The following is a 26,858-nucleotide window of genomic DNA, read 5'->3' as shown; positions in this document are numbered from 1 at the left end:
TATTAGAGGTTATTGCTTGCCTGCCTGCCTTTCTTGTCTGTTGTGCAAGCCAGTTCCTCTGCCCTTAATTCACTCTCTACTTCTGACAACACCGCATTCCTTGATAGGCCATTACCAAACTAGTAAATAAGCAGTGTTCCTCTGGTTTCTGTTTCCCCACCCTAAACCAAGTAGGCTGGGTACCCCTCCACGGATTTATCTTTCATTTCCCAAATCTTGGGGTAAGCAACACACAACAAGATACCTTAGCTGCTGGTCTATTTCCAGACATACTGGACTGTCATCCCCGAGAGATGAAGAGATTTAGTACAGGCTCTGAATTAAAATCTTTCCAGCCAGTCAAGGGATGTGTTTAACATACATTTGGAAAATATCAGTGTACTAGTCCGCAGTTGGAGAGCTATGTAAGAGGGAATGTGGGAGGTGAAGGAGGAGAGAGGTGAGGAAAAGCTTTTATCTACAACAGAATTTTTCAAGACAGAACCTAAATCTGAAAAATATTAAGCTTACAGTGTTTCATGTGGATAACAGACTCCCAACTCCGCTGCACCCGCCTTGCTTATCTGGACTGTATTTCTCACACTTGAAGCAAAGCTATTATATGACCATTAACCTCATATTGTTTCAGGGGAGCAGTCCCATACCACCTTTCTTGATGCATAGCTCCATACTTCCTTTACTCCACACCCTGCCTCTTTTATTTATGCCTTTCTCACATCAGCTTCATTGCTCTCCTGTAACAGAACCTTAAAATGGCAGCATCTCTTATGGTCTTTCCTCTGTTCCACCTCGATTCTCAACCAAATCTCAGCATAAACTTCTGTGCAGGGTGCATCTTCGTCAACTTCCATGCACTTGTACCCACAAAGAAGATGGCCAGACTTCTCTGGGAATGTGCCCTCTAGTTTAGATAAATAATTCTCAGCAACCTACCACACTGCTGATCCTTTATCCATTTTTAGAACTGATATTTTTATTGTTCTGAAGTGTTCAAATAAATATTTTTTCCCTTCTGGTTCTCATCTCAAGACAGAGGTGCCAAACACTACTGCGAAAAGAAGCATTCTACCCCTAGCATTTCCAGCCAGAAACCGAAATAGAAGACTCAGATTTTTCCTGTGAGATTTCCGTCCTTGTTCTGGATAGAGAAATACACCTCACCGCAAAGACTCATCCTCAAATACAACCAGCTCCCGCAGTTTCTGTGGCTCCACAGCTCTCAGTACCAGATCGTAGGTTTGGTACAACATGGTGTAAACTCACAACACTGCATAACTGATTTAAAACCAGGAGGAATGATAGTGACCCAGGAACCTCAGCCAGTTTGGACAGTCTTAAAAGAAGCATCAAAAACATTACACACAGCCTCACACCAAAATCAGTCTCCAATTCTGCTGACTTCTGTACATCCCTAATCCTTGTTCTATATTTGCAGCACAAACAAGATCCAAAGCAAGAGCAGAGCTTTGCTTTTTATACATTCCACAATAATCAGTCCCTGTCCTGACCTCCATAGGAAAAGGCAGCCCTAGGCACGGCCGGGAAAGATGTACAGCAGCATGGCACATCTTTGCAGTCATGCAGCTTGATCAAGTGTGAGAATAAGCTCGTCTCTTAATTCAAGGCCCGATTTCCACATCGTCTCCCTCGACCGCTTCTTCCTGAATGTCTTCTCCTGATTTTTGTCTGCCTTTTTTAATTACTAACTCTGTAATTGTGCTTTTTAACTCTGCAGAACTTTTTGTGAAACAGCATGGATGAAAGAGATCGCTCATGGTTCAAAACAGCTGTCCTTCAAGTGAAACTGCCATTTGGATATTTCAAAGTGCTTTTCAGACAAGGTGAGCCTGAAAAAAGGAACCTAACTTTGCAAAAATTTGGAGACTTAAAAACGTCTTCTTCTTGTACAAGAGGCAGAACAAGGACTTCAGCTTGGATTCGGCGTGTCTCCTCTTTACAGGAGTCCTCCAGCACTGGGATGCTAATGGGGGGATTAGAAAGCTCAGAAAAGCTAGTCTTCTCTAAAAATTCATGGAAATTAACGTTTCGGCAAGCCACTTCCATTTTGTGACCAACAAATAAGACTGAAAGGTCTGTGTGTTAGCAACATTTCTATTTCATGGAGGTAGTCCACAGGCCAGGGAGATGAAGCGGCATGAAACAGTGTCAGCAGTGCAAAACACAACATCTTGTTCAGCGACCACTCATGTTCTCTCGTACTAAAAAACTTTGCCTAAAGTTTTGCCTAAAAACTTCACTGGTCACACACCCAGGGAATGCTTAATTGCTGTTGTGTGTTAATGATTCCTGCCTTGCATTTTACTTTAATCAAAATAAAAGAAAAATAGGGGAGAACTCTGCATGCAACAGCAACACAAACACTTGATGAAGTGTGGTAGAGACCACTCAGGGAGGTGGAACGCTATTGCAGCTCCAGGGTTTAGGATTTCTTGCAGCCTGTCAGCAAATTGGCTTCCCTATCCTGTATGCAAGTCTGTTGGCAGCTTATTCACGCAGAAATGACACGCTGCAATCAGCAATGTTGCAGGTAGACCAGGGTGGGAAGGACTTACCACCGTGCAGCAAAGAGGCCAGAACCACCAGAGAAGAGCCAGTGCCAGCAGGAGGAAGAGGATCAGCAAGGCAATAGCCAGGATAGTCCCATCCGACTGGAAGAGAAACACAGACAGTGTGAGCACCACTAACCTGAAACTCCCCTTTCCAGAGCACCTGACCAGTACATCCTGCCTGTAGGCACATACACACGCCCCGAGGGTCACTGTCACATTCCATTTATTTTTCAGCCAAAACACAGTTTTCCTTCCTCCTCATGCAGATAAATGTGGCACCTTCCCCTCCCTCACCTATTACAGGAGTGGCTGAGATGTCTAGTTCCTTTCCTAGAGAGTTGTAGGTTTTGTTTTCAGGCCAACCCCACAATTACGTAAAACACTTATTTCACTTTGGAGCAAAATTACTGTCTCCATATTCATCAGAGCATTATAAAGACTGAAAAAATATTCCCAGTAAAAAAAAAAAAAAAAGAACATAGAACAATATGACATTTCACTGCAGTTTCAAGCATTCTCCTTTCTTTGTAACTATTTTTCCCCTTTCACATAAACTAGAAAGTAATATCAGAACTAAAGCTCACTCCAAATGGAAAACTTCAAGGACGAGCTCTATGGGCCCAGGAGTCAGGTCATCCTGCTTTTCTCAAGTTTTTAGCAGTGGTGAGTCAGGGTAGTTCTGCCGTGAGCTTTTCAGGCAGTTATGAACGTACACGCCGTCACAGCAACATTAAGCATTTTTTCCCCCCATCAGAAGCCACTACCTCTGGAAGATCCCCTTCTTTTCTAACTGGGATACTTCCTCTGATTGAAAAGGTATTTGCAGTTCTTTGACAATGATTTACAATCCAAACCGCTGCACAAACCAGCTCTGCATAGCAACCAAAACTGAATGTGCATTTTTTTCCCTGTTTCCTTAGATTTAATCTGAAACATACGTTCTTGGCTTCCTGAAGCACGCCAGCTTCTCTACACCGCTCCCCCACAATATCATCAGATTCTGAGATAAGCAAGCAGGCAGCTAGTCTGGACTTAAGCCTATTTGAGATGTTCTTGATACAAGAGCCAGACACTTAAAAAATCCTACCAAAACCTCAAGATCACAATGCCATATTACGGATTCATTCAAGAGCAGATTGACCTGTAGTGCTGGGAAACAGGGTGACTGCCTACGTCGCTGTAATTCAATGGCCAGATGACTTCCCATCATACCATAATGTCAAGAGTAATGGACAAACAATCAGGTTAAGAGTGTTTTCCAAACCCTCTTTTGTGTAGAAGGAATTACCAGAGAACTCAGATCAAGCCAACTTGATTTTGAGACCTGGAAACAAGAGAGAGGTAGTCCACGCTGGAGAGGAGTTCACCTAAAACATCTCTGGGAACGGAAATTGGACCTCAAAACAAAATATAAGCTAGTTCAAGAAGACAGGGCTGTGTGTTTGGTGCTGCTCCTTTAGAGACACAGCACAAAGTCACATCCATCATCTGCAGAATAGAATTTGCTGACATTAAACACTTTAGGAAATGTGGCTCTGACTTTCTGAACTGCCATGAAATCAAAGAATAAAGAGGAACAATTCCTTTTACATCTAATTGCTGTCTGCATTTTTTGCCCCTATGTTCACATATGTATCTTTTTCATTAAGAATACGCTAAACTCAATTCACAAAAAAAGCCTTTTAACTAGCTTTTTAACAGCATCCATTGGTACCTTTTTCTTCTGCAAATATTGGTCTCCATTACCTTAACACATCTAGTTCTCTGTGAGGCACCTGATAAAGTCAGTTGCTATTCTGTGTCTCACAGCAGTGAAACAGTCCTGAAGACTTGGAAGGATCTGAATTGCCAGATCTTACATTTCTCACTCAGGTAACATCTCGCGTTAAAGCCAGTGCAGACAGGCAAGTCTGCAGGAATCAGCCTGCTTCTGATATCGAAGACAGACAACCCACCCCACCCCCCAAAAGTTTGAGTTTGGTTTAATCTCCCCCTTTTTGCTTGCCTCAGAACAAACATTGAAATATTCCAGACAAACGTGAACTGAGTTTTCTGGGCTCAGCCATAGCTACCAGGTGTCAGCCTGGGACCCTTAGTCAGGAACTGCAAATTCTATCTTCATCTGCTTTGACTGTGCTGTCATTGCCTGTGAATCGGGCTTTGAGGAAACCTTTGCAAGTCAGACAAGGACAAAGCACAAACAAAATAAATCCTATTAAAATCATCCAAAGTGACCTGAACTCTGCCTTTGCTTTATCTTTATTTCATTATTATCTGCTACAATTTAGCTATCATTGTGTGCCATATCTATGGTTTTTATAGAACTGAAACTTTGCATAGATGGAAACAGCCATTTTATCTCAGATGAATAACAAACAAGAAGGAAAATACGCCTGCTAAAACATTTAGCAGAATTTCCACTGACATTTTGAAATCTTTCTCCCAGTCTTATAGGTGGAGACAAAAGGAGCACTGAAGACTTTTGAAATGTCTGTTTTGATTCCATTCTTTTTTTTTTTAATCAAAATTTGGAAGATAGTACAAGTGTTCATGGAAACACTGAACCACGGAATATTTCAATGAGCTGGGTTTGACACAGTTATTGAATAAAGGCCGTCAATTCGAACCAAAGAAAACAACTTTCCTTCTAAAGACAGAAAAGAATTTTTACGCGAAACTGGTAAAGTTTTCGTGGTCATTTTTCCCTAAAGGAAGCTTCTGACATGAGCTCCAGTTCAGACTCTTAACTTTGCAGTTAGCAGTTGCTGGGATTTTTGTGCTGGCACATTTAAGAAGCTAAACTGTGATCGGGGGAATCCTCTTGTCACGGGAGAGAAACCTGACCCACCTCCTGGACTACAGCTATTCCTATGTGGAAGGGTGGCGGGATGGCAAATTCTGATCCAATAAACAGCGCAGGCTATTTTTCCTTAAGTCTACCCCCCAGACATTCAGATATGTGCTATCCTCTAGAGAAGGTCACTCCTCTAATAAAGGCTCTCAACCCCCAGATGATCACACCTAATACAGAGGTTAGTATAAACTAGGTGCATACATTCCTTCCCTCAGGAAGCAGAAATGCAATCATGCAGAGATAGAGCTAAGACACAACCTGTGATTCTAAGCCTCTGTTTTACCTTAGACATCCATGATGCTTCTAACAAAGATACTAGCATAAACCAATGAACTGCAATTTCAGTGGAACCATGTTTTCCCTGAGGTTTCTCCAAAGAAAGTTCTACTATGCACCAGATGTGGATGTCGCTTTTTCTTTTTTTTTTTCCTTTTTTTTTTTCCTTTTTTTTGTTTAACATTTTATTTCCTAGTTTCTCATTTTATTGCACTGGCATTTGCAACATACATTAAATATTCCAGAAAGGTAACCTGGAATCAACAACCCCAGAGCTAGTGCATGGACCCTCAAAAGCTTTGACTACTGACAGTCAATGGTGATGAATGAAGTACTAGGACCATTTAATAAATGCACTCGTGTATCACAGCTGACGAGTTAATGCACCATTGACGTATAGGGAGAGGGAGGTGGTTAGTACGCATGCTTGTTACCACAACAGTAAATGGATTCAACTTCAAGCACATGTTTAAATGTACTGACTTCATGCTGTGCCTAAAAGGGATAGACTTCTATTAAAGCTGAGAGCTTGATGCATGTATTTAACAGGTCATTAAGGCTGGGTTCAGTAAAAGTTTGGTCCTGACTCCTATTGACTTCACTGGAAAGTAGGAAGCCTAAATACTCTGTTGAAACTAGATCCTACTCCTTGGTTCTGCACATGCCACTCTAGAAAACTCAAAGCTGATGCTACCTATCAGCTAACTGCTCTCAGGATGATAGGCTGCCTATCAATCCCCTCTGCTGTGCAGCAGAGTAAGTCAGAGCCTTTCCAGCCGGCAACTGTGGCAGAGCATCCAAGGCTGTCACGCAGCCTGGCTGTGTGTCACCTCCAGGGCAGGCTAGAAAGCTGTCAACATTACCGCTTCATTACTAGGAGTGCAGAAACATCTGCACTGCTACTGAGAAATGGGAACAGAGCACAGCCTGAAGATAGCCACACAAGCAAGCAACACTTCAGACTGATTCCTCAGCAAGAATAATTTAAATGACACTTGTCACTCCTAAGTCTTGGGTGCTTTACAAAGGAGAGAAATATCATTATATTCCAAAGACAGGGAAGATGCCCATCTCCTGCGTCCCAGTCCAGCCTACTATACATTAAAAAGTACAATTTTTTTTTTTTAAAAGATTTTCCAGGTCAGAATATCAGAATAGAGCAGTAAACATTCTGAAAACCTTCAGAGAAAGATTTACTCACTCTTGAGAAAGAAGAAACACATCCACTGTTTAATGTCCTTTAGTCAGTAGGGGAGGGGAAGACAGAGGACGACCCTGCCTTTTCACACCAGACAATCAGGCAGCTCTTAGTGTGAAGGAAACACTCTCCATCTCTAGCCAACTCTCTTGTGGATGCTCTCATCACAGCAACAGAAACTGATGTCTATCACTTATTTTATCACACATAGTTACATTGTTTCTGTTATATTAAAAAAAAACTATCTGGTCCAACTTTTAAAAGGAAATGAAAACTCACTGAATGCACTGTTCTGCAATACTAGTTTCTTTGATCAGTCCATGCAAAGCTGCTTGAAAGGGAGCCAACACACAGAATAAACATCAGCAAAGCCACACTTTGCCACGCACTGCACACACCCAGAGTAAAAGACAACCTTTGTCCTGAAGAGTTCACACTCCACACAGCAGGCAAACACACGGCGGGAAGGAGGATGGATTATCGTTGTTTCTGTTACAAGGGGAGATCTTCAGTCAGGGAAAACAATTCTCTGATCCCTTATTGCTGATGTGTTTATGCTTATGAAAACAGGCTTTTCTTTTTTTCCACCCTCCTTCAGAAGACACCCTCACAAGTTTCCAGCTAAACAGAAGTGCTAGCAAGACAAAAGCCTTCTAAAAGGCAGCTATGGCAGAGCTAAATTCAAGTTTGTTCAGCCGTGGGCTAGTGTCTCAACCATAAAGGCACTGAACATGGGATTCTGGTTTAAATATGATAGGATCTGGTGGGATAGCTAGAAAATAAAAATAAACTTGACAAAACCCTGCAGACAGATGAGCTTTGCCTCTTCAATTCTCTATGCTCTCCATCATTATTTTATTAAGATTTGGTAGTCTTCAGAAGATGGGTACCTCCCCATTCAGAGGTGTTGAGGTCCATCAACTCATGTCTTACCCTAGAATCAGAGCTCCGTGCAAAGCCCATTAAAAACCGCAAAAAAAAACACACTGCAAATTCCAGAGGGCTTCAGATCAGCCTTATGCTAAGCATCCTCTGGACAGGGCACACTAGGAAGGGATAGAGAGGAGGGCAAAGGCCTTCTCTTCCATTTTCCAGCTGCCAATGACATCCCATCTTGCTTGGTAGAGCACTGCTTACTTGGTTACTGTTTCTGATATAAAGCTCCTGACACCTGAATTTCACCACCAACAGACCTACTCTGAACCAAAGACTAGAAGTAGGGGTAAGACTTTGTGCACCCCTCGATACCTGCTCAGTTCTGTACTAGTCATGCCATTACGTGTTATTCACCAAACTTCAGATGTCTCAATTTTAACAGCCTCACAGCAGGAAGCAGCAGAGATCAAAGTGAGGAGGGCCTTCAGCACTGGCTTTCTAACTACAGATGAGTATCTTAATAATCACACCCTACAGCTACAGGCAGAGGTCACAGCATCTTGTCAGCCCTCAGATTTTGTCATATAGGTGAGTGTGCGTGCCTTTGCTTTCCGGCAGGGGCATGGTGGAGGTGAAACCAGCTAGCAGGAAGGCAGAGGTCTCTCGGTGCTCCTTTTAGGTCCAGTCTGCACACACACTTGCACTGAAATAGCGCCAGGGCCTTGATTGCTCCCTGACAGTGCATATTTGGTTGTAAATGTTCCTATTCTGACTGAAGCAGCCCTGAGGAGCTCCTATTCTGAAATTGCAACCTCTTATCCCCAGACACTTCTAGATAAATAACAAAATCTTTGAGCTAAAACCTAAGCAGTTATTTTGGTTTACATTTGTGCCTGAAGGCAGTCCTTAACAAAAGTATGTTAAATCCATTTGGGGGGGGTGAGCAGCAACTGGAATAATAGCAGACAATAAAATGCCATGGAATTAGACTTTGTCATAACAGCAACACCATTTATGGTTTGATCCGAGTTTACTTTTTTGAGGCAGGAAAGGAAGGAAGACAGCATGCTACTGCTCTGGAATGTCTTGTCTCTGTGCAGGTCAGAGATTTGTAGCACAAGCAGTTCTGTTGAAAAGTCTCAGGAGCACCTTCCTCGAGCTAACACTCATGTAGCCCCTCAAGCTGATCACCAAGCAAAGCTCCCCACAGGCAGTTAAGAGGAACCCCCTTAGGAACTGAGCTGAGGCCAAAGAGTGTGTTTGGGGCAATATTCCTTCTGAAACTTGGTTTAAACTAAAAATGACATTTTGGGGGCAGGGGGGGAGGAAATGGAGAAGAGTGTTGGAAAGGTGCTAGACTGAGTTTCTGGAGTCTACAACACTACAATATTCTTTTCAACAGGAAAGCATTTCAATGAAGTAAAAACACTGCTTTGAAACGGCTATGTTTCAACTTGCACTTGCTTAACTAGCATTTCAGTATTACAGGTGTACCTGTGCATAGAGATTCTCACATATTTTTTAGTCCATTTTAGCATTGTCACAGGAAAAAAAGTCCACATTCTCTACAGAAACAGTTTTGATGTTTCCAAATTAAAATTTTTCAAAATTTCCATTCTGTGATTCCTCCCCCACCCCCAATTCATTGGTCTCTTTTGGAAATCCTATTTTCTGAGCCACAGGAACGTACTGTTTGTAATATGCCTACCACACTTCAGGGTATTATAAAATAGTCTATGTAATGGTGTTAGAGTGAAACAATTTTAACTCTTTGGATGACCTGTATCAGCAAAAACATTTACTGCCTGTTATATTTGCAGCATAAAGTAATTAAGAGCAATTTATTTTAGAATCAAACCTGAAATCATATGCCCTGGAGTTCCCACAGAGCAATACCTCAACCAATATACAGGTCAAGGGCCTAGGAAAGCTCTCATTAAAGTTACTCTATGGTTTCATAAAGCCTCTATTGATACAATAGTGAATGTACTTTAATTGCCTGCAGACTTAGGCACACCGATAACTAGCAGAGCTGTAACTGTGCAACGCAGAACTAAGTCACAATTGAAAAACCCTACTTTGGCAGTGAATTACATTCCCCTTATATAAAAATAGACCTTCAGTGAAGGGAGTCATTAATTTTTACTCCGAAACTGAAGCGTTTTCTTGATTTTCTAGCCTTTTCTTTCTCCAGATCTAAAGATCAAATCCCTCTACTGTTGTTTAACTTAAAAGACAAGGAATTGGCATGTTTAACAGCCATAGAAAATATCTGACACCTAGATGAGGAAAAGGGTGCCAGTGCCCACCTCCTTTTGTCAAATGCAAAGCCTGTTGAGGTTAACGGACCCAGTTCTCCTTTGCAGCTGACTTCAATGGCTCCTGCATCCTTGGGAATGCAGACGTGGCACCCAAGAGCTTACTTCTTTCCAGAATAGTAGGCCCATTCACCCATCTGGCATCTCACTGAGCATCCCGAGCCCTCTATCACTGATTGCCATTGAGATAACTGCTCCATAATAAACCAGACCAGAGAACTAGTCATCTTATGCAAGACTCTTATGGTCCCCAGTGCTGTCAGGTGCAGTAAGTCCCTGCATCCATTCACTTCCACAGCAAGGTCTGCTTTGGCCCAGCTGCTAGCCAGCGGCCCCTCTCCTGGTTTCCAGAACCTGAAATCCTGCCCAGGGCTGTGGAGATGTTAAATGCCTGGCAATGCACTTTGACCACCTTGCAATCTTCCTACCCCAGAGCCATTTTGCAGCACCAGGTAAGGAGTGGTTTGTACATACTAGCACTGGGTAGGACCCTAACTTTGAAGAAAATAAGCCCTCCAGAGAGCCCAGTTAAGGCATTGCCTAGGCCTCCAAAATGCAGCCTCTGCCTCAGACTGCCCTGACCCACCACGTCCTTTTACATCTGCTCCTTTTTACAAGCATAATTCCCCTAGCCCTCCTCCGGAAGGAACTGGGTGTTACGTGGGAAGACGGCCATTGTAAACTGGATACACATAGCAGATAAAAAATGACCTTCGGTCATTGCTGGTCCAAGGCAAGTCTGTAACAGCCTGTCACAGAAACATTCTCCCACCCGACGTGGGGCTATCTCCATCATCTTGCCTTCTCGCAAAGAAGTGCTGTATGTTTCTCATTAGGTGCTACAGGACTCCTTGCTCTTTGAATCATGGCACTGGAGCTGCCCATAGAGACCTCTGTTTTACATCGTCACCGGAGCCCTGCAGTTTTCACCTCCCTTGCAGTTTTGAGTTGAGAGTTACTAGTGCAAGAGGTCATTAGTGGTTTTTCCTCTTCTGGGAGAGTTTAGAAAACGAACAAAGACTTATTTTAATTCCCAGCCTGGCTTCTCTCCGAGATGCTCCCTTTCTGCACTGAAGAACTTGGCAGCAGCCCTCCAGTCAGCAGAATAAGACTGACTTCCTGCCTGTAAATACTGCCTCATGAGTTATTTTTCTCTATTGTACATTCACCTTCCTGATGATGATGCTTGGTGTGCAACCTGTTTTGTGCACATCTGCATGCATACACATTCATAAGAAAGCATTTAAATAGTTTCTCCCTCTTTAGTTTTTCAGCAAACATGGGAAAAGGAGTAAATCCCTTTTTAAGAGTTTCCCAACTGCCAGCCATTACCTGCTGATTCTTTTTCAAGCAATGTGAAAACCACTGCAACATATGCTCTCCAGGCATTAATAAATGAAAATGAAAGCAACAGCTACTACGTTCACATCACTAAAGCCTAACATGGGGCAAGCTTCTGCATGAAATTGGTGGCATGCTGTGATTAATAGCTGAAGAAGAGGAAATCTTTTCAGTCTTGGCACTAGTGGATGCTGAGGATGCTCAGTTCCCATTGCATTTGGGGTCATACACTTTATATTACTTGGTGAAACAAGATGGGGTTTTTACATGTTTAGGACAGAACAAACCATAGTCTTTGGTACCACCAACTATCAAATGTCCACTGATGTCAGCAGTAGAATGAAACTACTTGTGAAACTCCCACTATTAATTATCATCTGCTGCATAATACTCTGGTCTTTCAGAAAAAAGAGGAAAATATGGAACCTTACGATAGTATCTGTAAGATAAATATAAGCTGTATAATTCCAGGCTGGGACTGGAGGCTACATGAATCTTTACTTTCCATGTCAAAAGAATGTCTCTTGCTTAAATACAGCCCCATGTAAAAAAAAAATCTAGTATTAAAAGGTGCAAGTGAGGAAACATAATGGCAACAAGAATTCAGTTTTTCATGGTCTATGAAAATACACCATTCATGTATTGTGAAGTCAGACCTAAGCGTATGCAATTTTTTCTGAAAGTCCTTACAGTGATCACCTTAAGCTTTATTCTGCCATTGGCCACTTTTACCTTCTGCTAGCACAGAGACCTTGGCAACAGAGAACAAAGATATTTCATTTACCTGCAAAGCAGACAGGCCAGCCCACCTTGGAAGATAAATGCCCTTGCAGGGCATGGAAAGCTGACAGCATTTGGCTGACAGCAACAGCACTGTAACATTTCGAGTAAATAGCCTTGCTGCAAGGACTTAGACTGGAGCAATTTTGGGCAGGATCTGTCTGTGTCTTCTCTGGTTACCCAGCACCTGGAGCAAGTCAGATTCAGAACTGTGACTGCAGTACAAAGATCAAGTAATAAAGAAACAAATAAGAATATCAGCAGAAGACCAGAGGGAGGCAGGGTTCTTTTCCCCAGAGAGGGCCTCTGCCCAATTTGAGTCAAACGACAGAGCCAGAAAGCAGCAAGAAGGACTAAGCATTATTTGTAACCACGATAGCTCCTAGAGACTCAGAATTGGAGGCCCCAGTTGCCAAGCAGATGCCCAGGACACGTCCACAACCCTCCTGAAGAATGGTTTCAAGGGCAGTCTCCTCCTGAGAGCTCAGTCCAAGCAGTTACAATAAGGCTGAAGAGAGGAAGGGTTTTAAAATCCTCACTGGATGCTACACAGAAAAATGACCTTGGCCAAAATCACAGAGGGAAACGAGCCCAGCTTCCCTCCGGACCAGGGTGATGCCACAGCCTTTAGAATATCTTTCCTTAGAAGCAATGCCCTGCTCTAAGTGTACCTCGCCTTTACAGGCTTCAGTATTCAGGGCTGCCATTTAGCATCTTTTGCCAGCAGCAGAGGTCACCTGCATGTCCCTGCATAATTTTGTTCTCTTGCTTAAGCCATGCAGTAACAACACAGCCTCATCATCCCCTTGGTGGAAGGAGGGATTCCTTCCATCACAGGGAGCTTTCAAATGAAAGAACAACAGTCTTTAAAAGGTGCAGATATTGAAAAACTGACTTCAGATAAATAAGTTAGTAACTGTCCAAGACAAGCAAGCCAAGAGACAAATTCATCAAATACTTCCAGCCAGCTGAGCTTCATCATACTAGAGATGCTGGCGTCCTATCCCCCAGCTAAGTGTATAAACAGCACACTGTCTCCAGACCTTACGAACGCTCTCATTCCAGCCATTCCCTTGTTCTGGTGGGGTAGCTGCCAGTGGTCACACAGCCTGGGCCAAATGCCACCCTAAATCATACTCACAAGAGCCCTGCCTTAGTTTAACCGGGTAATATGCAAGTTAGTGGGGGTAGAATTAAACTTCTGCCTGCAGCCCCTGATTTACAGCGTTACCCTCTTGCTCCTGAAATAAACCCAGCCTTCTACTGTCAGCAGCTTTACCAAAAAGCAGCCAGTAATCCTCAGTTTCAGGTGTGCAGTTAGCAAAACCTTTGAATGAAAAATAACATCAGCCATCCACAGAGGGCACAAACAAGCTGGCTATCAACATGCAGTAACAGTCTGCCTAAGCTGGAGGGTTTCATCTGCATTCCATAATTTAATAAAACAAATGCTCCGCCCGACCGCAACAGTTCCTGTGTCTGGCTCATTTTTGACAGCTAAATGGAAATCACTGTGCTCCTCCAGCAATCAAACCTGCTTTTCTCCACAGAGCTCCTCACTGAGGTATGCACAGACCCCTGCCTGCTGGGCCTGCCTCCCCGTTTCTGCTGCAGGCACACTGGGAGAGGGAGCAGGACACAGCCCTCCCGGCTTCCTCCCCCTGGAGTACAAGCCTCTTGGCCCTGCACCAGCTGGGGACCTGCGAGACTGTATGCTGGCAGTCCCTAGCCACCTGCGGGTGCACAATGGCTCATTAACTGGGGCAGGCTCACTATAATCTGCCAAGCAGCAGGTGCAGTATCCCCAGTTTCTCCCCAGCATGCCTTGATTTTCCACCCCTGGCAGAGAGAAATATGCTCTGATATACAACTGTCTTGGGGCATCTGGTGTGGTCCAGCCAGCTTTCATGTTACAGACTTCAGAGCCAAACAGCAGAAAAGCCAAGATGATGATAAACCACAACAAAGGCATAATTCCTGAGAAGCTAATGCAAGAGTGAGAGAACAGAGGAGGAGTTGCAGTCACCAAAACAAAGCAATTCTCTCCTCAACTAATCCCAGTTCTATCTTTCTTTTATTGCAAAGAGTCCCAAGAAGCCTGAAACCTGGGAAAGGTTGGATTGCCTTTTTACAACCAAATCTTAACACTAATAGAGCCCAAGGAAAATAACCCTATTAGCCCTCACGTCAGAGAGGCATGTACTTTGATTTTTAGCAAATTCAGAACCCAAGCGGAGGCTTGGGAGCACAGGTGCATTCAGCTCACAGTGGAAATAATGCCCTAGCTAAAGCACAGGCAGACCAAAAAATCAGACCAAAACCAGTTGTTACCCACCAGTCAAACACAAGTGTTTATGATCCTACAAACTGCTGTTCTCTTCAGGGCCATGCGTTTCCTGTGGTGATTCAAAAACGAAAGTCATGAAATTCTATATAAAATCCACTTTCTCCTTTTACTTTAAGGGAATCTTGGTATAATCCATGTTTCTTTCTTTCATTCTTCTCTTTGTGTTAAAGATTGCACTCTGAAAACTGAGTGGTCCTGTGGAATTCCATGGTCAATGCCTCTTACTGTCTCCAGAAAATGATGACTTAACCTCGGTTTAACTACAGGCTACCCCTGCACGAGATCAGGGAGTCAGTCTGGGTTCTGACTGGTACTTCCTTATTCACCAGAACCACCTTGTATTTGGAGCTCGTTTGCTAATGGGTGTAAGTGCCTGGGCAAATTCTGGACTGATACTTATCACAGGGGATTTAAAAGGGCCTCACATATGTAATCAACTTCCTTGCCTCTGAAAACTCCCACTGAAAATCCACTCTGTGGCCGAGTTCTGAGAAAGAAAAACAAAGTAAAACCCTGAGCCAAAGACCTACTATGGACTATTTCATACCTCAGGCTTGAAAACAACTGGACCTATTTAGAAGAATTTTGATTCTTGTCTTTTAAATGAAGTCTTCACTGCACCTGATCCAGCTGAGATCACATTTACACAACTATAAATCTTCCTACATGTACTTTAATTTGAATGTACTTTAAATTGGAAATGCTGAAAGTTTCTCAGCAACAAAAGCATCTTTGCAAGTCTCTCTCACATCTTCTGTTTTCTTTTATTAGAAAAATCAACTGCTTTTTGTCAGAGAGGAGAGAATGGCAGTGAAGTACTAGGAAAGCCTGGAGATTTGCTTTAAAAATGAGATTTGACCACTTGGGAAATTTTATTTTGGGACCCTAAAACATAGTTTCTTGAGCCCCATGGATGTTGGGGTATAAACGGATATACGGTCATGCCTATACACTGATTTTGGAAGGTACAAGCAGTCGAGCAAAAGGCAGAACACAACAGGAGCCCATGCAGTTTGATTTAAGACATACCTTGCATTTTCTTGGCTGCAAACCTTGAAGCCTGCCACATTTCAGGAAATAGACAACTAAGTAAACTGAGAAGCCCCTAATAAAGGGCAACGGACATGTAGTCCAGGTGAGTGGATTCCATCTGCCCTTTTGTATGCTCAGATCTGAAAGCACAGGGAGAAGCTCTGAGGTTGTTTCAGCTCTATATATGACTCCTTTAAAAAAAAAGCATCACCAAACAATGGAGGCTAACTTGGAGTTGACAGATTTGACAAGTAGTGTCACTTAAGGCTCAAAAGTGAGATGTATTTAAGTCTCTCCCAACAGACTAGGAAGGAGAGGGGGTCAGTCATTACATGCCTTCATTCCTAACCTTCCCTCCTTTTCTCCCCCCTTGAAAAGCTGTAGCAGATCTTACACCTCAAGGGGAAAAAAATGCAAATAATGGATTAAGTTAGGCAATATGGGCTCAAGCAAAAGCTCTGTCTGTTCCCAGAGGGAGTCAGTTTATACTAGAGAGGGATGTGCGTCATTGCATTGAGAGCTACAAGACTGACATTCCCTAAAGGGGACAAATGCACAGGAACAATATTTTTGCCACGCATTCAGTATTTGAATAATAAGGCAGCATAGCCTGGGAAAAACACTTACCTGGCAGTTTCACAAAAATGACTGCACTGGGCAAGGCAAAAAGTCCCAGTATCCCATTTTCAGTGGCTGGCATTCAGTGTTAGAAAAACATAAGAGTACTGAGTGCTCTTCCCTCCATTTCCCCTCCCCGCTTCTGACAGTCACAGGAGTCGGGGCTTGCTGAGTAACAGCATGCAGCACTGGCGCTGTGATGCTCTTCTGAAACAGGCAAAGGCTTTGATCCCTTGCTTCTTTCCCCCAAAATAGCCCATTCTTCCAAAATGAAAAGTTTTCTTTTAGAGTTTTCACAGCTTAATAAAACCAGTATTTATTTAGCTGTCTCATTCCTAGGAGTCTTCAAATATTAGATACAAAAGTCAGAACCTATGCTAATATAAAATGGCTTTGTTCCATAAACCCATGAGAAACTTTCTGATCATGGAAACCTACACTAAAATTTATGATAAACAGGGTGATAACAAACTGTGTTAGTTGGATAGTTAGATGTCTAGGCTTGATCTGTCCTGATCTTCAAATACCTATGTTAATCAATAGCTTTGAATCAACGAGTGCTTTTCTGACTATTTTTGGTCTTTACTTGCTGGAAATGTAGCTTTCTTTGCTTCACCTACGATCTTAACTGAAAATAGCTTTTCATTTCATTTCTTTGAGCTAGGTCATAGCATAGAAATATAACATACAGAGGAAAACCAAACTACTGGTGGCTAGTTTGCAGACAGGGAAGAAAGTCTTAGTGGTTTTTTCCCCCTGCTTGTTACTGTGTCACTCCATTTTATAGATTTCTGACTGTCCAAATTAGTCTCCAGTTCTTCAAAGAAACATGCCTGACTTTCAGGTCAGAAGTCAATTAAACAATATACTTACTGCTCATTGTGTATATGAGTGAGTATTTTCAGGATAGGAACCTTTGCAACATTAAAGAGGGGATAGGAATCTTGGTAGACAATTTTATCTTTAAGAGAACTTAAATACCACTACAAAAAAGACAAAATGCCTGCTTACTCAGAAGAGACTTTCTAAATTAGTGAGTTGTGCAAGATAATTCTCAAAGCAGCCACTAAATGTCACTGTCTCCGGTTTGGTTGTAGGAACTGGATTAGAATTCTGGCTGCTTAGGTGTATTGAAAAGCCAGCTCCCAGTTTCCCTGTCTGGAGGCATCAAAGAAGATCAGGCACTGCTGTGAAGTGTAGGGATTTCTGAAAATTTCGTTATAGCTATTAAAAAATATGAAGAGGAACAAGTATTTCATGTCCTATAACTTGGAAATAATAATCCCATCCCCAGAAGAAGGGGTATCATCAGGGAAGAATAATTTTTCTCTACAAATTCTTCCCAGGTCTTGCCTCATGTGAGCAAAACACAGGAAAATATTCTCATAATTTGCCGACACACACAAACACATTTTCACCCTGAGAGAAAGGGAACTTGAACCAAAAAATTAAACCTTAATAAAATAAGCCTCTTCTTTCAAGGCATAAAGATGTCTTTGTAAGCTCTGGAGAACAACCCTTCATGTAAACTCTGCAAACTGCGTCTGCATACAATCTTGTCTTTGTGGAACAAGTAAAAAGATGAAATGACACAAAAAATGATTTTTTTTTTCCTCATCTTGTGCAGCAGCCTTTGCGGGCCACAGAAGACTACTAGTAATAGGATGTTGTATAACTCGGCCTTTTACTTATTCGGCATGGAAACACGATGTGCCTTTGCTGGATAGGGAGCAAAGAAGCTGGCGCAGTCAGATTTTCAAGGCCTGCAAGTCTCTCTGGCAGGAGTCCCCTAGCTTTCCACAAAATCTGTGCCCACATAGCTTAAGTCAGTACGTGAGAGAACTAAAGTAGAGTCTCAACCATTCTCTGTACAGGAAATAAGCCTTACCGGAGACAAATAAAGCTGAATACATTGACGCACGAAGGATCATTCAAAGTAAATTCTTCCAATACCTTCCTTAGCAGAAGTCATTACAACCCTATAGCTGCAGTTTCATAGAAGTAGCATTCTCAGCAACACTGATCTTAAGTGGTTTCATTGTCCTTTGCCTGGTTCCACAGAACTCTCATGAGTACAGTAATCCAGGCACTACTGGCAATGAGGCATGTGACTTGAGCTTAAGCCAAGTGCTTCAGTAGAGAAACTCTCCAATTTTTTTTGGCAATCATACTGGTTTCCAGACAAAGGGTGCGATCACTACTGCTGTCTGCCTCTCACCATCGGCACCACCGTTGCAGTACAAGAAACTGACTGCTGAAGACTTGCTGCTTGCTCCCTGTGTAACCGACAAGCAAGCATAGACACCTCCAGACTAGTCCTGTTCTGGTCTGTGCATCCCATAGGAGATACAGAACCTGAGCTGTTTACTGAAGCCTCAAGTGCTTTGCCATATTACGGTGCATGCAATGCAAAAAAACGCTAGATTACCATGCTCACAAGCTCACCTTTAGGACAAGGCGCCAGGTCCTTCGCACACCAAGCTTACAAGCTTGAATCGCTAATACTGGTGTAACACATCTGTAGTTAAGTACCACCGTCCCACTGAATTGCTTTGGAAGCATGAGTCAGAACTTACGCAATGCGTGCTGGAGATGATGACAGAGCTAGAGATGAAGCTCAGACCATCGTTCATACTGACTTGAAGTGCTGCTTCCCTGGGGGAAAGGGGAGAGGGAGGGGGAGAAAAAAAGAAGTCAGGCCAACTAGTCCACAATCCCTTACTAGATACATTCCCTAGAACCTGGGCTCCTGGTGCTTGGGAAAAGCCTTCCACACAGGCTAATTCACACCTTTGGTTCTGTCCCCCTTGCACTCTAATGCACAACGGCCAATTTAACCATAAGTTACCTGTGCAGCCAAAGTTTGCCAGCACAGGTAGCTTTGTTTCAGTTCTCCTTTCCCTAACCCCAAGATGAACGCAGCCATAGTTTGCATGCTCACATCTATCGCATATTTTCCTTAGCCAGGTATAACTTCAGTCATCTCTGATCTCCTCCTGCCTGTCTTTAGGAAATGCTACTTCTCAGTTGTCTAAAATGTTATTCACAACTAAAATATCCTATTTTGAATGTCATTAGTCATTAAATGTCTATATCTTTGAACTGAGGAGCCTAGAGACATACCTCTGCCATTATTAGTTAGCTGACAAATATAGTATAGTGGTAAGGAAACATCTTTCATTAAGAAATGTCATTCACTTATTAGCTAGACCTGGACTAGAAAACAACTAGTTAATCCCTCCCAAGTACCTAATTTTGTTTAAACTAGGACCAAGAACACACCAGTCCTCTGCTGTGATTAGAGCTCACTTTATCTGCTAAGGGGAAGGCACAACTATCAGGCACAGCTAAGTTCAGATCACAAATCCCAGAGAAAGAGAAGAAAAGGGGGCAAAAGGGTCAAGCCATTTCTGGATAAAAGGCTCTTGTTGGAAATTAAATCCAGACTAGGATCAGATGAATTCAGAATCTTTCTGTCTTTAGGATCAACTGCATAAGATCTCCCTTCTGAGGTAGGAATGATTTTCTTCATTAGCAGGCCAGTGTTTTCAGTACAGGCTCTCCCTGTCTTTGTTCTTTTGCTAAAGAGAGAAATCTCTGTTCATGCAGAGAAGTCCTTTTGCTGAAAATCCCACCAAAAGTTCTGCCCCAGGCATTTGAACTATTAATAAACTACTGCTATCCTGAGGTTTGAGATGATTTCAAAGAGGGCCTCTAAATTTATTATGCTTCACAGTTAAAACATGCTGTAGCCAGTTTTACACTCATATTTGCCATGACCTGACAACCTCTGACTCATGTCAGCGAACAATGCTCTAAAGTCTAAAACAGTGTTTAAATTTCTCTGTGAAATTTGTGGTCTACAAACTGTGATCCATTTGAATGAAAAGCATAAGAGACAGTGTTAGAATCAGAGGCACGTAAGAACAATAAAATGTAGTAAAGAGGCAGACTGTCGTTTCCCATAGGAAAAGTATTTGAATATGTAGGGAGGGGGAAAAAAAACACACATACATGCCAACTTCTCGTAACACAGGTGCCGGGCAGAGCAAATAGGTATCTTCCACAACAAAAGGCTTCTCATCTGGAAAAAGAAAGAAAGGGTACTGCGATTTATCATCAGGTCAGTAATACAGGTCTTGAAGGTCAAGCTTAGAGTAACATTGTTCTCACTCCTGGTACACAAAACTGAGATCAATCCAACTGTGTGTGTGTGATAAAAAGCTACTGCATAGTGACTGCTCTGAGGTAACCGTGTGCACGCTTTTAGCCCGTAGTGTTGCATAGCAAACACAAGGTTTTGCACCTCGGCAAAAGAAGAGCCAACACCTTGCATTTACCCCATGGGGAAAAATATATGGAAAGGCGGCCAGTGGTCCTTCCTCACTTGCAGAGCTCTCATAAAAACTGTCTTGCTTGCAACCTGCCACAGCTCTGGTCCTGGCCCTCTCATTCTCCTTGTGTGACAACAGCCCATAAAACCCTTTGGTCCTCTGCTCCTACAACAGGGCTGGCAAAGACAAGTCGCCTGCCTTTGCAAGGTTGAATGCCTCAGGGTACTTAGAAGCCCTGCACCAACCATCACATGCAACTTGCAGGCAGCATTCTCACCATTCCTGCAGCTACGCTATGCTGTTGAAAACTATCGCATTACAGCCACAATGTAACTGCAGATGCAAAGGTTTTTGAATGTTCAGAGCAGCTTATCTGAGCCTCTCTGCATGGCAGATTCCTAGGGAATAGCACCAGATGACACACACTTGGAAGTAGCTGGTTTAAGAAAATTGCCTTTTGTGGAAAATTTTACACTTCAAGACAGACTCATTTGAACTTAAATTAAACCTTCCAACCTAAATTACTCTATGATGCTATAAAGTGGAGTGAAAAGATTATCCATAGGAGATTGCTTTGGAAACAGAAACATTAGTTGACAGTCCTCTTCCACAGAGCTGAAACAGAATTTTATACCAGCTGCTGGTCACCAGAGAAATGGGGATCCCAAGGAACTTCCCAGCCCATTTGCCAGCTGACTAGAGATCACACAGGTTGGCAGAAAACCAGGCAGACAGACAGGCTGGTTTCCTTTTTTTCCGCCTCTTGGCTGGAAGCCACTCATTCCCACAAAACAGGTTGATTCTGCCGAATCAGCATTTTTCCAGCAGCACATCACTGTTGGAAAACTTTCTACCAGCTGTACTTATAACAATCTCCAGGGCCTTCTGTAGCGATACTTATATACATCTGAAATGAGAGCTTTACCAAACATTACCAATTTCCTAAAATTTTCCAGTTAAAACTTTCATTTTGTTCGAAGGCCTTCATTGCCATTTCCTGAGAGATTTTTGCCCTTTCTCCTCTCCAACCTGTAGGGCCAGCACTTCCTCCCTGCTTATGCCTCATCACAGGGAAACAAAGAGCAAGGCTTGTTTGCTCCAACAACAATCCGGGGCAGGAGGGAAGACGCCAACAAAAGTCTCTTCACAACTGCACAGTGTGTTTAGTTAACTTTTCAGGGCACACATAACACTGGCAACACAGAACGAGGGTTATAAAGAACATTCAGTGTCCAGCAGGTATCGCTGACAGCAACAGGGAAAAGGAGCAAGGATGAAAGTTTAGCCAAATCGTTTAGTAATCTAGTGAAGAGTGGAGCTATTTTGACTGTCTGGGTCTTTTGTTTTTGAGGGAACTTATGCAAGTTTCAATTCATTTAAGGTGCCAGTGGAAAGAGGAAAAGCAGTGAAGAGATCCAAAGCCAAAGAGAATGTGGTAACCTTATCAAAAGTAACTTCTGTATCAGCTGTGAGCCTTGCTCAATCTTCACTTGGCAAGTGAGAAATTTGTTCACACAGGCATTGTCTAATAACAATAACAGCCAGTAACAATACAGCTAACAACAGCTGTATGGTTTTCATCAACAGGCCTCACTTATACACCATGGCTTAACTACTGAGCGTGGTCTTCAAGCTTCTGTGACCCTCTAGATCCGTGGTCCTGCTGTCAGCCTGCAAAGTGCTGTGTATTATTGCTGAATTTCCACAGCCCCAGTGCAAGAACATAGACTTGCATTTCCACTACGACAGACTTGGGGAGTGGATGTTGTTTATCCCAGGACACTGCTATGCTAGCCTTATACCATCGCGAAGATTACTTCCTCACCAGAAGAGAGACTGAAAGACCATAGGCATTTAAACTATGTGATACAGTGAACATCCCGTGCACTTCATACTGTTTAGAGCAAGGGCGCTGGATTTATCGTGAGCTTGCTTCATATAAGGGCACTCACAGCTTTGCAGTGGAGCTACCAAATGAGAATAGAAGCATTTCCCACCTACTTCACACAAGCAGGAAAGATGCACAGGGGTGGTAAATCCAGCTCTGTTCTTACCCCCGATTTATGGGGATATAAATGAAACCCATGATTTTATGGCACTGTCTCAGTGCACACACAATGCAGAAATGAAGACCAGCATCTTGTTTTCCTTCACTAACACAAAGCCAAGACCAAATAATGTCTCATGCACCAAAAGGTGGTTTAATTTTGCAAGGCCTTTTACATAGGTTATTCCATCAGCTTTTTGTTTCTCTTTTGCTCCCTTCCCATCCCCAACTTTCATTAAATCTATGCCTCTCTAGAAAGTTTATCAGTTTCAGAGTCCTGAGAGGGGACTCTCGTGGCTGGCCAGGCTGGCTACAGGGAGAGATTATTTTGTTTGGAGAATGTTTGTGTTTCACCACAAAAATGAGTGACTATTTTTCTTTGCTCTAAACAAAAGATGATCCATTTGGTTTGCATAACTCTGGCCATCTGACTCCTTCCTGGAAAACTTACATTGGGAAATTGAGCAAAACAAAACAGTTCTCATCTGCTATTGAGTTTGTATCTGCAGGATGCGTTTGAAAGAAGGCTGCCTTTCTCGTAGGCTACAGAAAAAACCTTACTATATTCCTCCGCAGTGAGAGATGAGCCCGAATGCTCCCAAACCCCGGATCTCGTGCCAGATCTGAACTTTGTGGTTTGGACTTCTCTCAACTGACAATATTAGTGGAAGAGCTGTGGAAGGCAGGAGGCGGAGCGCTCTGACTAGATGCGCAGCAAAGTCAGTGACGGGAAGTCAATTCTGTTCTCAGCTCAGCCGCTAGCTGGCTGTGTAGCCTCGCAGAAGTCACTTTGCCTCCTTTACCAGTGCTACCGAAAGGTCTCCCAGGCCTTGATCACATCTCAAAGACAGCCAAATGCAGAGCTTAGGCTTCTTCAGGAAATACTGCATTGCCTCACCTTTGGAGAAAGTCTGCCCACAGTAAGGGCACACCTTGCTCCTCATCTATTTACCCATAATTACTCTGTCAAGTCAAACAGGATTCTCATAGTATTTAAAAGATTAAAAAATAAACCACCACCGACCTACAGGACATAGCACACACAGGCAACTAAGAAACTGATCAGTCCTAAGGCATAATCAATTTTACAGGGGTGCAGAGAAAAGGGAGTTGTTTCACCCCGGTCCAAAAATACATCTGTTCTTTCTGTGGACACCCTTTCAACGGGGTGCTTCCTACTGCTGATCTTCCTGTAGTTCACTGCGCAGCATTTCCACAAGTCTTAAGATTAGATTTATAGTCTGAAAAATCTATTAATCCCAGCATTAGTGAGTGGTTTCTTTGGCCATTGGCAGGGTGTAACCTTTTGGCAAGTTAGGACTTGGAGGACTTTCCAGCCATAGTATGAACAAACCCCCCCAATACATGCATGTCATTTCTAGCACAGAAGAGCAAATTTTGACAGGAGAGAGGAACAAAAACCAAACAAGATGACCAAGAAAGATAGCATACTTTCATTAAGCCACATAACCCAGCTGAAGTTAACAGGTTTTTCTTGGGTAAACCAGTTCGCTCCAAGAAACAACTAGCACATTGAATAGGGACTGCAAAGAGCCTATACAAAGATTTTAAGAAAGCACAGATGTTTTCACATTGCCACCCCAATACGCTACCCCCAGCTAACTGCTGGACTCACAGTATGAGCAATATTTTAGTCCAGAAAAGGCTGCAAAGTTTTTTTGCCAAATTTCCTGCCTGTCACAGACCAACGGTTTCCTTCTGTTATCCGTGTATTTATGATCTGACTAAAGCACATATCCCAGAAAAAAATGCTTTGACCTGGTCTTCTGCTTCTCTGGGAAAGACAGCTATAGTCATTAGACTAGTACAGCCAGACCAGGGCAGGGAAGGAGAGGGGGAAGGAGGTCTGGCTGCTCTCACACAAGACTCCCTCAGGAACATCCGTGCTCAAAAACTGTTCACTTGGGTGCTTCAGTCCACTTGAGGCACGCAGGTTAGTCCTGAGCCATCGTGAGCTGTAGCCCTTCTGCTGCTCCTTCATCACCTCATCTAAGATGTGAGACAAAAATACCTCAAAAAATCTTCACACCACCGATCAAAGCATAATATCTGTTTATCCTGGCTGACTCTTCCTCTTATGCCACGCCTTGCAACAGCTCTCCAAGAAAAGGCACTTTTTGTTTTAAAAAAAACTTCAAACCCATTTTGTGGGGAGGTAAGAATGCAGAAAGAGAGATACTGGAACGCTCTCTGAGCTAGAGAAATTGCCTATGAAAAGGTCCCGTAAATAAGAAATGAATGCTTTGTTAATGCTGTAATGAAAACCACATTGAGATCATGCTATAATTGCTCTGCTTTGTATAGGGATGCATGTGCTTTGAATGCCAAAGTCATTCAGAGCAGACTCGGGGAATGATTTGGGGCAGGGGGGGGAAGAGATGGATAAGCTCAAAACCATGATTCAGTGTTCATAACGATTTGTAGATGGAAGGGGGAATCTGGAAGGAAGCAGTTTTCTCTGATGGGTTCATCTGCTGTGCTTACGATTCTGTATTCAACAAGCACACATGCTTAAAGAATACTAACAAAACTTGGCAAGCACCATGCTACCAATTTGCTCATGCTCACAACTAGCAACTTAGGACAGCAGCACATGCTCCAGTGTAACAAGGTCACTCCCAAGCAAAAGTCTTTCATGGGCGTATCTTGGGCCAGCGCTACAACAGCTCCAATCTGACCTCACGGAGCTGTTCTAAGGTCTCTGTCATGCTTATTATATGATTCTGACACTGTACTGAGACCAACTTTCCCCCTCAAGCAGTGTACAGTACAAACAGGAAGTGAGCTAGGTATGCACATTGCCCTGTGATTCCCCCTCCTCACTGGGCCACTCAGCCAAAGGCTCCCGCTGGACTGCCCTGTGCTTGTTCCTCCACATATGGCCTGGAAAGCTGCACAGAAGAGAAATCTACTGGGGGCTGGTAAACGCACAGGAATTCCTTTAAGAATCCCCTGCACCGCAAGTTGTAGGAGCCTGGGAGAGCATTTGAAGGAAGCATGACTATGTTTCTCCTATTTTCATATTCCTTGTCAAGCATCGACTCGGGCCACCTTTCAGAATAGGATGTTAAGCTCACCTTGGTTTATGCTTGCACATAGCTTATGCATCTAACTTTTCCTAGAAAAAACAGGTGTAGTTTGTGTCCTTCACATCCTCCAAAATACCTGAGGGAGTTAGTTTGTACACAGTAGCAGACATCATTAATACCGTGGTGGAAAGAAGAAAAAACTCCAAGAGAAAAATACAAGGAAAAGATTCGGTCAAGGTTTAAATCAAGATCAACAAGTGGGGAAATGGACAGAGATGAGACTGGAGCTGCAGAGCAGTAAAGTCCTGTCCTAAGAGTGACCAGGCTGTGAGCAGACAAGGAAGATATCACAAGAAAATACCATGCTGCCAGAGAAAAATGGAAAGGCAGGGAAAATAGAGCTCTCTGGTAGGCTTTAAAAGTAGAGAAGAGAATTCACAGGCAGCATTTGATGGGCAGCTTCAGGCTGCAGTTCCCTGTACAGCTCACTTTGCCGATATCTGGCAAGCAAAGTCCTGCCCTCGCTGTCTTTGCCTTAATGTCCCTTGCTTCTAGAACTTAGTGCTTGTCTGCGCAAAGGATCAGTTCGCCCAAGTGTCCCAAGCATCCACTAGAACACAAAAGGTCTAGTCCCACCTCTGTCATGAGCATGCTGTTTCCTCACCAAGCTTTCACCTCACTATTCAATTTTAAATTGCCTTGGACAGAGCTCGCCCCTATGCCTGTAACTATCTTGGTTGGATCCTGCACAACCTGGGCAGACACGGATATTTTAGCACCACAAAGCAGTCAGAAGTCCCTGGATAATTAGTCTTAACTCTGTGTAGTTTGAAACCAATTCTCCTAGGTACTGCTGCTGGCAGAAAAAACCCTGCTGTTTAACATGCAGCTGATTACAGTCCTGCCCAGCCAAGTATTCTTCATGGTTTCTACAGATGTTCCTCTTTTTTCTTCATCCCATAGCTATGAACATTATGAGCAGATACTCTCTTCACCTGCCACATTTTTCTGCCAATAAACCCAATAAAATCTATTAGCTCATGCCCTTAACCTCAGCAAATCCTAGCTGTGCTGGCCTACGCCTCATCTGGGATAATTTAAGGTTTTAGGAACTGTTGGCTTAATGTTATCTTTAAAAATACCTCCCTCCCTGATACAATCAGAGGCTGAGAGGTTTCAAACAAATAAAACAGCTGAGCTATCTGGTCTCCAAAAGG

The 26,858-nt window shown here is 43.1% G+C and overlaps 1 protein-coding gene across 2 annotated transcripts in view; it reads right to left on the bottom strand.

Annotated features, from left to right (window-relative positions):
* The window catches only part of ANTXR1 (ANTXR cell adhesion molecule 1), a 108,776-nt gene that overhangs the window by 45,287 nt on the left and 36,631 nt on the right, over positions 1-26,858 (bottom strand). The window contains exons 11-13 of one of the 2 annotated variants that reach the window (XM_026111493.2): positions 20,225-20,294; positions 18,787-18,865; positions 2,574-2,669 (exon numbers count right to left, since the gene is read on the bottom strand). In XM_026111493.2, the coding sequence (XP_025967278.1) occupies positions 2,574-2,669; positions 18,787-18,865; positions 20,225-20,294 (245 nt within the window). The remainder of the gene's footprint in view (positions 1-2,573; positions 2,670-18,786; positions 18,866-20,224; positions 20,295-26,858) is intronic. The other variant, XM_064497888.1, reaches the window with a different exon arrangement.

Source organism: Dromaius novaehollandiae, chromosome 26 (genome assembly GCF_036370855.1).
Source record: "Dromaius novaehollandiae isolate bDroNov1 chromosome 26, bDroNov1.hap1, whole genome shotgun sequence".
Taxonomy (NCBI): Eukaryota; Metazoa; Chordata; class Aves; order Casuariiformes; family Dromaiidae; genus Dromaius; species Dromaius novaehollandiae.
The sequence above is the reverse complement of the archived record's forward strand: the minus strand, read 5'-3'. Positions and strand labels throughout refer to the sequence as shown.